This window comes from Apus apus, chromosome 1 (assembly GCF_020740795.1).
Source record: "Apus apus isolate bApuApu2 chromosome 1, bApuApu2.pri.cur, whole genome shotgun sequence".
In the NCBI taxonomy this organism is placed as follows: domain Eukaryota; kingdom Metazoa; phylum Chordata; class Aves; order Apodiformes; family Apodidae; genus Apus; species Apus apus.
In genome coordinates this window covers 547,003-559,333 of record NC_067282.1, presented here as the reverse complement: position 1 = coordinate 559,333, position 12,331 = coordinate 547,003, and the positions used below count along the sequence as shown (strand labels likewise).

Genomic DNA, 12,331 nt, shown 5'->3' with positions numbered 1-12,331 from the left:
CCTCTTCTCCAAACTAAACATCCCCAGTTCCCTCAGCTGTTTCTCATATGGCTTGTTCTCTAGACCCTTCCCCAGCTTGGTGGCTCTTCTCTGGACCTGCTCCAGCCCCTCAATGTCCTCTCTGCAGTGAGGGGCCCAGAACTGAACACAATGCTCGAGGTGCAGCCTCAACAAACCAGAGCAGAGGGGCAGGATCACCTCCCTGCTCCTGCTGGCCACACTATTCCTGATGCAGGCCAGGATGCTGTTGGCCTTCTTGGCCACCTGGGCACACACTGGCTCCTGTTCAGCCCCCCCATCAATCAGCACCCCCAGTTCTCTTTCTGCTGGGCACTTCCCAGCCTCTCCTGCCCAAGCCTGGAGCTTTGCCTGGGCTGGTTGTGGCCAAAGTGCAGGACCCGACACTCAGCCTTGTTGAACCTCATCCCATGGTCTTGGCCCATGGATCCAGCCTGTCCAGGTCCCTCTGCAGAGCCCCCCTGCCCTCGAGCAGATCAACACTCCCACCCAGCTTGGTGTCACCTGCAAACTGAGGCTGCCCTCAATCCCCTCCTCCTGATCATCAGCGAAGATGTTGAACAAGACTGGCCCCAGCACTGAGCCCTGGGGGACAGCTCTGCTGACCTGCCCCCACTAGATTTGACCCCGTTTACCACACCCCTCTTGTCCTGGCCATCCAGACACTTTCTTACCCAGCGAGAAGCCCACTTGTCTACGCCGTGATTTGCCAGCTCATCTCCAGGAGATGCTGTGGGAGATGGTGCCAAAAGCCCTACCAAAGTCCAGGCAGACAAGGTCCTCATCCAAAAGAAGGAGAGACCCTTCTAGTCTGACGTGGGCTCTCCAAGCACTGGGGTGAGTCTGGGTCCCATCAGCATTCTTGAGTTTAAAACGTTAGTGAAAGAACGAGTGAGGAGACAGCCCAGAGCTTCCCCCAAGGCCCCATGGCAGAGCCCAGCACCTTTCATGAGCTTGAAAAGTTCTGCCGGAAGGAGGTCTGGGCGTGTGAATCACAGCACAAGCCAGGTGTGTCTCAGGAGGTCAGAGACGTTGCTTCCCGACCAACTACCTCCTGCCTGCTCAGGAGAAAAAAAAAAATGAGTTCAAGGAGCTGCAGAGGAACAGTTCCACCTTCTGATGCTCGGTCTAAAGTTTGTCATTCGTGGTGTTTGATTGAATGTTGCTCCACGTCATCTTCCCTAGGGCAGGAACCTGTGGGTCGGGCAGATGGATGGAAGGAGTGGTTGGGGGCACCACGCTGCAGACAGAGACAGTTTCATCCAGCTGTACAAGCTGCGTGTTGAACTCATCTGCAATGTTCCCCACAGTTCTGTGTCCAGCTCTGGGGTCCCCAGCACAGGAAGGACACGGAGCTGTTGGAGAGAGGCCAGAGGAGGCCCCGGAGATGCTGGGAGGGCTGGAGCAGCTCTGCTCTGGAGCCAGGCTGGGAGAGTTGGGGTGTTGAGCCTGGAGAAGAGAAGGCTCCAGGGAGAGCTGAGAGCACCTTCCAGGGCCTGCAGGGGCTCCAGGAAAGCTGGGGAGGGGCTTGGGACAAGGGCAGGAGGGCTGGGAGCAGGGGGAAGGGTTTCCAGCTGGCAGAGGGAGCTGGAGCTGAGATGTGAGGGAGAAATTCTGGGCTGTGAGGGTGGGGAGAGCCTGGCCCAGGTTGCCCAGGGAAGCTGTGGCTGCCCCATCCCTGGCAGTGTTGAAGGGCAGGCTGGATGGGGCTTGGAGCAGCCTGCAATGGCGGGAGGGTCCCTGCCCAGGGGGGTCCCTGGGGGGCTCCCCAACCCCCCCCCCAAGCCCCCCCCACCCCGGGTTCCCGCCTCGCCCGGCAGCGTCACCGCCGCGCGCCGCGTGACGTCACCGCCGCGCGCCGCACGTCGCCATGGAGACAGCGGCCTGCGGGGAGGAGGACGAGTGGCTGATCCAGTCCCTGCGCCTGTGAGGGACACCCCCCCACCCCCACCCCGGGACCCCCGCCCCGCTGCCCCGGCCCCCCAGGAGCCTCCCCCCGACCTCCCCCCTTCTCCCCGCAGGTACCAGGACCTGCACACGTTCGAGCTCCAGGCGCCCACCCGCCTGATCGAGTGGGCCCGGGGGAACCGTGAGTGCGGGGGGAGGCCGGGCAGGGCTGCGGGGTGTCGGTGCTCCCCGGGGGACGGGCTGGGCGGCAGGAGAGGGGCTGGGCCGGGCCTCCCCGGGGCTGGGTGTGTGGTTGAGGGGGGGTGGGCTCGGCCGGGGGCGCGGGGGAAGAGCCACGGGGCTCGGTCGGGCCTCCCGGGGGGGTTTCAGCGTGAAGTTCATCAGGGCCAAGCCCGTGGGTCAGGGCAGTGCCAGGCACAAATCCAGGCCGGGCAGGGAAGGGGCTGAGAGCAGCCCTGAGGAGAAGGACTCGGGGTGTTGGATGGTGAGAAGCTCAACATGAGCTGGAGCCCAGAACCCACCCGTGTCCTGAGCTGTGTCACCAGCAGCGTGACCAGCAGGGCCAGGGAGGGGATTGTCCCCTCTGCTCTGCTCTGCTGAGACCCCCCTGCAGGGCTGGGAACAGCTCTGGGGTCCCCAGCACAGGAAGGGTGGGATCTAGATGGTCTTTAATGCCCTTCCAACCCAACCCAGTCTGTGACTCTATGATTTACATTGTCCGGGCTGATCTGGGGCCCTGGGGATGGGGAAAATGGCCACGGGGCTGGGCCCAGGGCCATGGAGATGGGAGGTCAGGCTGGGCCAGGGCTCTGGAGGGGGGGCCAAGGTGCAGGGCCAGGACCCCAGGAGTGGGGCCAAGGGGCTGGGGCTGTACCAGGGTTCAGCCTTTGGCAGGGGGTCTGGATCCAGGATTGAGGATGGACCTTGGGAACTGTTGAGTCCCCATCCCTGGAGGGGTTTCCAAGCCCTGGAGATGGTGCTGAGGGACACGGGGCAGGGGTGGCCTTGGCAGGGCTGGGGGAAGGGTTGGGCTGGAGGATCCTCAAGGTCTTTCCCAACCAAAACGCTTCTATGATTCTCTGCCGTGACTCGGGGGTCTGGCTCGGGGGGAGGGGTGTTCCAGGCTGGGCTGGGGGCAGGGGGGTGGATCCCTCACCATGTCCCTGGTTCTTCATCCCCATGTCCAAGGTGTCTGTGTCGCTGGGTATGGACAATCTGGTGGGAACGAGATCCTGCAGCTGCTCCCACCACCCACCCTTCAGGTGAAGGAGACCCAGGTGGGTGTTGCAGCACCAGGTGGCTCTGTCCTCCTCAGCCTGGTGTCTTCAGAGACTGAGCTGTGGTGGCTTCCCAAGCTGTTACCTGCCTGTGTTGCTCTGACAAGGTTCTGGTCAGGATTTGAGGAGCTCTGGTTGAAAGGTAAAGCATGTGAGTCACCTGGCTGTTGTCCTCTTGAGGTGGCATGGGTCGTGCCATGGAAGCTTCATCTCCAGATGTGTGAATGAAACCACTTCCTAGGGAAATGGGACAGATGAGGACACCAAGGCAAGACCTGGCTGAGGTGGCTGAGCCTGGAGCACCACCCTGCTGGACAGTGAGCTTGTCCCTTGGGTGGGTGTCTCCATCCCTGGAGAAGTTCAGAACCCACCTGGACATGTTCCTGTGGGGTCTGCTCTTGGGGATCCTGCTCTAGCAGGGGTTGGACTGGATGATCTCCAGAGGTCCCTTCCAACCCCACGACTCTGTGGTTCTGTGGGTGAGCTCCACACTAAAGCAGAAGGTGCTGTTTGATCACTGGGTGAGCAGAGAGGTCCTGAGCCACAGGATGGCAGAAAACCCAGGCAGGGCTCTTGGCAGGAACCTTCTCCATATATTTTGTCCTCAAAATACTTTGGGATCCTTCAGTCCTGCAGCTCCTTTTGAAACAGGCATGACTGGGCAGGCAAGAGCTTCACTGGGTGTTTTGTGTCTCTGTCTTCTGCTGTGGCCAGTGACCACACCAAGTTCTGCACCATAACGTGTAGCAATGACTTTGCCTCTGATCTCCAGGGTCTGTGTCCAGAGAGAGACTTCAAGGTGGAATGTGGTGGGTTCTCAGACCGCCCCGTGTACAGCCTGAAGCACGTGCCAGACACCAGGTATGGCCCTTCCAGCACCTGCTGGAGATGGACAAGGGGCTTCTCCCCTGAGAATGAGCTGCTTTTCCTTGCCTCTTCCTCATCCCAGCTGGTCAATCCTCTCAGCTCCAAGAGCAGCTTGAGTCTGAGTGGGGATTTGCTGGTCGGGGATTTGCTGGTGGTCCTGCCAGACACTGTGGTGGTGTTTGGAGAGGAGCTGCCTGTTGGGGTGCTCAGCAGAGCAGGGTGCACCCCGCTGCTGACAGCTGCAGTGGTGGCATCTCATGGGGCAGCTGGTGGGGAAACTGCAGCTGCTGCTGGAGAACTTGAAGCCTCAGCTTCTTCCAGAAGTGAGTGATCCCAGGAGCTGCTAACCTGGGTGGTCACCAGGGATCCCTCTTTCTACCCCACTTCTAAGCAACAGGGGCCTGTGTGGCTTCCTTGTTCTGTCTTGTCATACAGTCACAGACTGGTTTGGGTTGGAAGGGACATGAAGATCATCCAGTTCCAACTCCCCTGAACGGGCAGGAACACCTCCCAGCAGCCCAGGCTGCTCCAAGCCCCATCCAACCTGCCCTTCAACACTGCCAGGGATGGGGCAGCCACAGCTTCCCTGGGCAACCTGGGCCAGGCTCTCCCCACCCTCACAGCCCAGAATTTCTCCCTCACATCTCAGCTCCAGCTCCCTCTGCCAGCTGGAAACCCTTCCCCCTGCTCCCAGCCCTCCCTGCCCTTGTCCCAAGCCCCTCCTCAGCTTTCCTGGAGCCCCTTCAGGCCCTGGAAGGTGCTCTCAGGTCTCCCTGGAGCCTTCTCTTCTCCAGGCTCAACACCCCAACTCTCCCAGCCTGGCTCCAGAGCAGAGCTGCTCCAGCCCTCCCATCATCTCTGGGGCCTCCTCTGGACTCTCTCCAACAGCTCCGTGTCCTCCCTGTGTTGGGGGCTCCAGAGCTGGACACAGTTTTCCCATCCCTTCCTTCTGCATTTGGAGCTACATGGAAGTGCTCAGCAGGCAAAGCCCTAGTGAGGCCACATCTGGAGAACTGGGTCCAGTTCTGGGCTCCCCAGTTCAAGAAGGACAAGGAGCTACTGGGAAGAGCCCAGCACAGGCCACTGGGATGCTGAAGGGGCTGGAGCATCTGGCTGTGAGGAAAGGCTGGGAGAGCTGGGGCTGCTCAGCTGGAGAAAAGGAGGCTGAGGGGGGATCTGATCAGGGCTTGTAAATATCTCCAGGGGGTGTCAGGAGGGGGGGGGCCAGACTCTGCTCAGGGGTGCCCAGGGACAGGACAAGGGGCCATGGGCACAAACTGGAGCACAGGAGGTTTGACCTGAATGTGAGAAAATCCTTCTTGCCTGTGAGGGTGACAGAGCCCTGGGACAGGCTGCCCAGGGAGGCTGTGGAGTCTCCATCCCTGGGGACATCCCAGCCCCACCTGGACGTGTTCCTGTGGGATCTGCTCTAGGGGATCCTGCTCTGGCAGGGGTTGGACTAGAGGATCTCCAGAGGTCCCTTCACCCCCACCCCTCTGTCACTCTCTAAAGCAGGATACCAGTGGCTTCTGCCACCCCTCTGGAGGTCCTGGTGGGTGCAGCTTGGGATGGTTTTTTTCCTGCTCTGAATTGTGGACCAAACAAACCTCCTTCCCCAGCTGAGTCATTTCACTCCCTCAGCTCCTTCCTCCTCCACCAGCCCCTGGTGCTACTTTGAGGGCTCTTTGCACTGTTCTTTGTCTCACACTTCAGGAACATGTGCTAAAAAAATGCCAGTGCCTGGGCTGTGCAGAGCACCCTGGCACCAGGAGCTCTGGGATCACAGCCCTTCTGGCCCCTTCTCTGCTCTGAGCTGAGGGAGATCTCCTGGACACAGGGAGGGTGGCAGTTGATCCCAACCCAGAGTTTAAAAAAAAAAGGCTTTTCTCTGCTCCTGAAGAGTTTTGTGGGATTATTTTTGTTTCCTCAGCTTGCTGGTGACGAGTGGCCCACCAGACAGCTCCCTCCAGGTCTGGCAGGTGTCAGCAGAGGACTCTGGTAAGGGAAGATGTTTCTGAGCTTGAAGGAGTTTCATCATGTAGTCTTTGCATCAGGCATCTCCAGCTTCCCCTTCTTCCTGGGTGTAAAAAGAGGAGGGCCAGTCCCATCCAGTGACACCCTGAGTGGCTTCCCACGTGTGGCAGGGGCTGGAGAAGGGCAGGAGACAAATGTCTGCAGTAATTTGGTGGTTTGGAAAGAAACAGAGTTGACAGCAGAGTGTGGGTCCCTGCACAGCTGGGAACGAGGACCCCCCCTGGCACATGTTCAGGCAGCAATGCAGCCCCCCCTGGGGCCTCCAGACTGGCACAGTGGAGTCACAGAGAAGGGAGCAGGATCATAAGCTCACAGGATGGTGAAGGTTGGAAGGGACATTAAAGATCATCAGGTTCCAACCCCCTGCATGGGCAGGGACACCTCCCAGCAGCCCAGGCTGCTCCAAGCCCCATCCAACCTGCCCTTCAACACTGCCAGGGATGGGGCAGCCACAGCTTCCCTGGGCAACCTGGGCCAGGCTCTCCCCACCCTCACAGCCCAGAATTTCTCCCTCACATCTCAGCTCCAGCTCCCTCTGCCAGCTGGAAACCCTTCCCCCTGCTCCCAGCCCTCCCTGCCCTTGTCCCAAGCCCCTCCCCAGCTTTCCTGCAGCCCCTTCAGGCCCTGGAAGGTGCTCTCAGGTCTCCCTGGAGCCTTCTCTTCTCCAGGCTCAACACCCCAACTCTCCCAGCCTGGCTCCAGAGCAGAGCTGCTCCAGCCCTCCCATCATCTCCATGGCCCTTCTCTGGCCCCTCTCCAACAGCTCCATGTCTCTCCTGTGCTGAGGGCTCCAGAGCTGGACACAACACTCCAGGGGGTCTCAGCAGAGCAGAGCAGAGGGGCAGAATCCCCTCCCTGGCCCTGCTGGCCCCACTTCTTGTGATGCAGCCCAGGACACAACTGCCCCTCTGGGCTCCAGCCCTCACTGGGGGCTCATGTCCAGCTTCTCAACTCCTCCCACCCCCAAGTCCTTCTCCTCAGGGCTGCTCTCCAGCCACTCTCCCCCCAGCCTGGATTTGTGCCTGGGGTTGTGCTGACCCAGGGGCAGGACCCTGCACTTGGCCTTGGTGAACTTCATGAGGTTGGCACTGGCCCTTCTCTCCAGCCTGTCCAGGTCCCTCTGGATGGATCCCTTCCCTCTAGGGTGTCAGCTGCTCCTCACAGCTTGGTGTTGTCAGCAAACCTGCTGAGCAGACACTCAATCCCACTGTCCATGTCTGCAACAAAGATGTTGAGCAGCACTGGTCCCAGTGCTGACCCCTGAGGGACACCACTCATCTCTTGCCTTCACTAGGAAACTGATCTATTTACCACAACTCTCTGGGTGGGACCATCCAGCCAATTCCTGATCCACTGAGTGGTCATTTTCCATAACACCCAAAGTCATCAAGTAGCCCTTGAGCTGCCCCAGCCAATCCTCAGCCCAGCTCCTCCCAGCAGAAACCAGTGCTCGAATGAAATGGGAAAACCATTTAGGTGGCAGATAGGACAGCAAACTAGAGCTCAGCATCACAGCAGAGCACATACAGGCCTGATAAATCAGGTCTTTCAGTAGTGCCACTATCAAGATGATTTTTATGGGGTTTTTTTTGCAATTTCCAACCTTAAAATTCTTTCAAAAGAAACGCAATTTTGATCCCCACGTTGGGCGCCAAATATTCTGTCCTGGTTTCGTGGTCAGGACAAACCACCAGCCAGAAGGCAGAACTGCTCCCTCTGACCCCACTCTCTGCCCTCCCAAGGGAAGATAAAAGGGGAATAAGGAAGAGAATAAGGGAATAAGGGTTGGAAATTGAAACTGGAACAAATTTACTGTAAGACGAAAGGGAGGAACACGTAGGGGGTTGAACAGATCCATGAACTTACACACAGATGGATATAAAACCCATCTTGAGGATGGCAGGAATAGGTGGGTGAGGGTCCCTTGTGGCAAGGCTGCTTCTGGAGAGGGGTCCACAGCTCCTCACAGCACCCAATGGAGTTGGATTCTGGAGAGCTCGTGGTGAGTTGGAAGAACCTTTGAGCAACAGCAAGGAAGAAGGTGCAGGAAAAAGGGGCTGAGCTGGTTCTCCTGACTGGAAGTGGAAGAGGGGAGTGACCCCTCTATGTTCTGACCCTCCTGGGTCCTTCCCCTAAATACCCTCCCTCTGGTTCCTCTTACAGGTAGAGGCTGGCCAACAACCTGCTGGGCTACCTAAACACTGAGTGACTTCCCTGGGGTGGCAGGGGCTGGAGAAGGGCAGGAGACAAATGTCTGCACTGATTTGGTGGCTTGGAAAGAAACAGACTTGACAGGACAAACCTCAGAAGGGAACTGGAAGCTGTCACAGCAGCTCCCCACTGACCTGTGAGCACACAAAGGAAAACCCCAGTCACACCTGGCACAATGTCCCCTTAATGACTCCAAGGGTCAGGAATCCAGAGCTCCATCCATCACCTTGCAGGATAGTCCATGAGCCACCTCTCTTCTCCAAGCCTTTGCTTCTAGAAGAAGGTTTCAGTTGCCTTGTCTGCTCTTGAGAAACACTCTGAAAACACCAGGAAGGAAGTGCAAAATGCTATTTGACATTTTCTTCTCCATTGAAAGGAGACATCTTGATTGACACATTTCCGTGTCTTTTGCTGAGTTTTTAAATGACCTGTTGTCAGTCCCTGCTGGATGTGTTGGGCTTGATGGTCTTCAAGGTTCCTTCCAACCAGGATGATTCTATGATTCTGTGAAAGTGGTTTTATTCTGGAGAAGGGGTTGGTCATCATTTGGTTTCTTCTTGGTGTAGTTGGTCACTTCTAGCTTTGTGAGATTGTGAAGCAGCTTGATCTCGTGGATGACCTGACTCCTGATGTGGTTTACAGCTGTTTCTGTCTCTTCCCACCAGATGTTATTCAAGCTATAAGTGCCATAGCTGCAGAAAAGGCCACTGGGCAACCGTGGGCTAAAATTGCAACCATCTCAGCCAGAGCCCCGTGGGTCCTTCATGGCTCAAGACTCAACAGCGTCCAAATTACAGAGGTTGAGTCGAGGAAAAATGTCTACAGGGCAGGTATTTACACCAGGTCTGACCTTGGACTTTGGAAACTTGGGGTTTGGGTAAAGGCAGAGGAACTGCTCGAGTGGGAAAGGTTTCACTGGGTGGGTATTTCCAGACGTGTGCCAGGCCACCCCTGCCCCATGTCCCTTAGCACCATCTCCAGGGCTTGGAAACCCCTCCAGGGATGGGGACTCCCCCCTGCCCTGGGCAGCCTGGGCCAGGCCCTGACAACCCTTGCCAGGAAGGAATTGTTCCCCAGATCCAACCTCAACCTCCCCTGGCACAACTTGAGGCTGTTCCCTCTGGTCCTGTCGCTTGTTCCTGGGGAGCAGAGCCCGACCCCCCTGGCTCCAACCTCCTCTCAGGCAGCTGCAGAGCCAGCAGGTCTCCCCTCAGCCTCCTTTGCTCCAGGCTGGACACCCCCAGCTCCCTCAGCTGCTCCTCACAAGCCCCTTCTCCTGCTCCAGCCCCTTCCCCAGGTAATGCTGGAGGCATCTCCTGGCAGAGCCCTGGTGGGAGCTCCAGCAGACCGAGTGTTACTCATGGCCCTGGCTCCTCTGCCTGGGTGTTAATGTCACCTTTAGAGGGGCACAGACTGTGCCTGCTCCATCGGATCCTGTGCAGAGACAATTCCCAAGCAGGCTCTAAGTCCTCTTGAAGAACTAACAAGCCTTTGTTGAAAGCCACTTCCAGGGACAAAGCTGATCCTGGGCTTCCCAGGCAAAACTGCAGCAGAGAAATCACGCAGATGCTCCGGGTGGCATCTGAAGATCCTCCTCTCTTCTTCCAGCCTCTGAGAACAGCGAGGAGCTGAGCGGCCTGGCCTTCCTGGATTGCAACACCCTGCTCCTGTGCTGTGTCCCAGGCCAGCTGTGCCTGGCCGATCTCCGGCAGCCCCCGAGTCCCTTGGGAGCTGCATCCATCCCCTCGGCGCCGCGGGCCGGGCGCTGGTGCATGGGAGCCCCGGGCTCTGCCTCCAGCTGCCAGCCCGTGGCTTTGCTCTCCAATGAGGGGCACCTGGTCCTGACAGACCTCAGGAAGACCTCGGAGGCCTTGGCCCTGGCCAAGTGCAGAGTTCCCTCTCCTGGTTCCCATGCTGAGTTCCTCTGTGTCTCCTGGGCTCCAGCTCTGGAGAGCACCCTCGCCGTTTCAGGTACGTGCTCTGGGCACAGATCTTTGCTGGATGCTTTTTTTGAGCTGTGTTGGGTCTCATGGAATCCTGGTTGGGAAAGACCTTTAAGATGATCGAGTCCAACCATTAACCCAACTCTCCTGAGTCCAGTGCTCAAACCATGTCCCTCAGCACCACATCTCCATGGCTTTGAAACCCCTCCTGAGCTCAGTGCACCCCACCTTACTTGGAACACCCCAGTGATGGGGCTGATCTTCACAGCTCCTCCTGAAGCCAGCATCATCCTCTGCAGCTGCCTTTCTCCAATGACTACTCAAGGGGCATGGGTGGGTTCTGGGGAGATTCCATGTCCCTCCTGGGAGAGCAAAAACCCCCAAGGCCTCGGGCAAACCCTGCCCTGATCATGCCAGGGACAACCTGGCCACGGGGATACTCTTTAGTGAAAGGGTTGGAACAGGCTGCCCAAGGCAGTGGTGGAGTCACCATCCCTGGAGGTGTTCCAAAAACATGGAAACCCGGCACTTTGGGACATGGTTTTGTGGACATGGGGGTGTTGGGTTGATGGTTGGACTGGATGATCTCAGAGGTCTCTTCCAACCTTAACGATTCTATGATACTGAGCTGATAAAGACCAACAGGGCCTTTTGGCCAGAGAGCTGCAAATTAAGAGTGGTGAATCTGCAAGCACTCTGCAGCTGGCCCGTGTCCTCCCTGGCAGCTGTTAGTGTGACACAAGCTCCTCAGGGGCTTGGAAGCTCCACTTCCACTTCACAGTTTGTCAGTCAGAGCTTCTGTCCTCGTTTCTGTCTCAGCAGCCCTGCTGGGAGGTGTGACCCCAATAGGAGCAAAGCAAAGCAATGTAGTTAGAATCACAGAATCGTGGAATAGTTGGGGTGGGAAGGGACATTAAAGCTCATCCAGTCCCACCCCTTCCATGGGCAGCAACACCTCCCAGCAGCCCAGGCTGCTCCAAGCCCCATCCAACCTGCCCTTCAACACTGCCAGGGATGGGGCAGCCACAGCTTCCCTGGGCAACCTGGGCCAGGCTCTCCCCACCCTCACAGCCCAGAATTTCTCCCTCACATCTCAGCTCCAGCTCCCTCTGCCAGCTGGAAACCCTTCCCCCTGCTCCCAGCCCTCCCTGCCCTTGTCCCAAGCCCCTCCCCAGCTTTCCTGGAGCCCCTTCAGGCCCTGGAAGGTGCTCTCAGGTCTCCCTGGAGCCTTCTCTTCTCCAGGCTCAACACCCCAGCTCTCTCACTTCTCCCATCTCACTCCTTCCCTTTTCTCCAAGGTTTCGACGGGACCGTGCGGGTGTACGAGGCTCAGAGCTGGGACAGCTCTGGCAGGGAAGCAGAGCCCATCTTTGTCCACAGAGGCCACACGTTGGGTGGCAGTGGGGACCCTCCCCTGGTGACAGCACACACGTGGCACCTGCAGAAACCAAGAACTTTGCTGTCGGCAGCGAGCGACGGTTCCCTGCATGTTTGGGACTGGGTTCAGCCCTGTGGGTAGTGTGGGTGGGTCCTGCTCTCGGGGAGATGTGCTGAGCTTCCTGCCTGTCTGCTCCTCTGCGGGGGCTGAGAAGTGCCTGTTTGCCTGCAGATACTGGTGGCTGGAGGCAGTTGTGGTGAGCAGACCCGGCTGCAAAAGGCAGCGTTTTCATACCTTAAAAAAAAATGTTGTCTCGTGTTTGTGTTCTCCTGGGTATCACCAGCCTTCACATGCAACCCTGAGATGGGATCCACCACTACACTGGGTCAGGTTGCCCTGTTCCAGCTGTGGCTGCCCCATCCCTGGCAGTGTTGGAGGGCAGGTTGGATGGGGCTTGGAGCAACCTGGGCTGCTGGGAGGTGTCCCTGCCCATGCAGGGGGTTGGATCTAGATGATCTTGAAGGTCTCTTCCAACCCAAACCATCTATAATTCTAGAAGAGGCTCTGAGGTGTTAGGGAGACAGGCACCATGGCCCAAGTGCTGGTGTGGAAAAGTCCTCTTCATTCACAGAAGCATCCCCAGAGGTCCACGTCCATCTGTGTGTGCAGATGGTGAGTCTGTGGCTCTCGAGGCT

The 12,331-nt window shown here is 58.0% G+C and overlaps 1 protein-coding gene across 1 annotated transcript; it reads left to right on the top strand.

Moving 5' to 3' along the window:
• The first annotated feature begins 1,878 nt into the window (after positions 1-1,878).
• Positions 1,879-11,953, top strand: WDR73 (WD repeat domain 73). The gene is made up of 8 exons (XM_051608764.1): positions 1,879-1,944; positions 2,040-2,107; positions 3,115-3,203; positions 3,976-4,064; positions 6,001-6,068; positions 8,981-9,145; positions 9,924-10,286; positions 11,557-11,953. Exons 1-8 carry the CDS (start codon positions 1,889-1,891, stop codon positions 11,775-11,777), a joined length of 1,119 nt encoding a protein of 372 aa, XP_051464724.1. The 5' UTR covers positions 1,879-1,888; the 3' UTR covers positions 11,778-11,953.
• Positions 11,954-12,331: the final 378 nt, after the last annotated feature.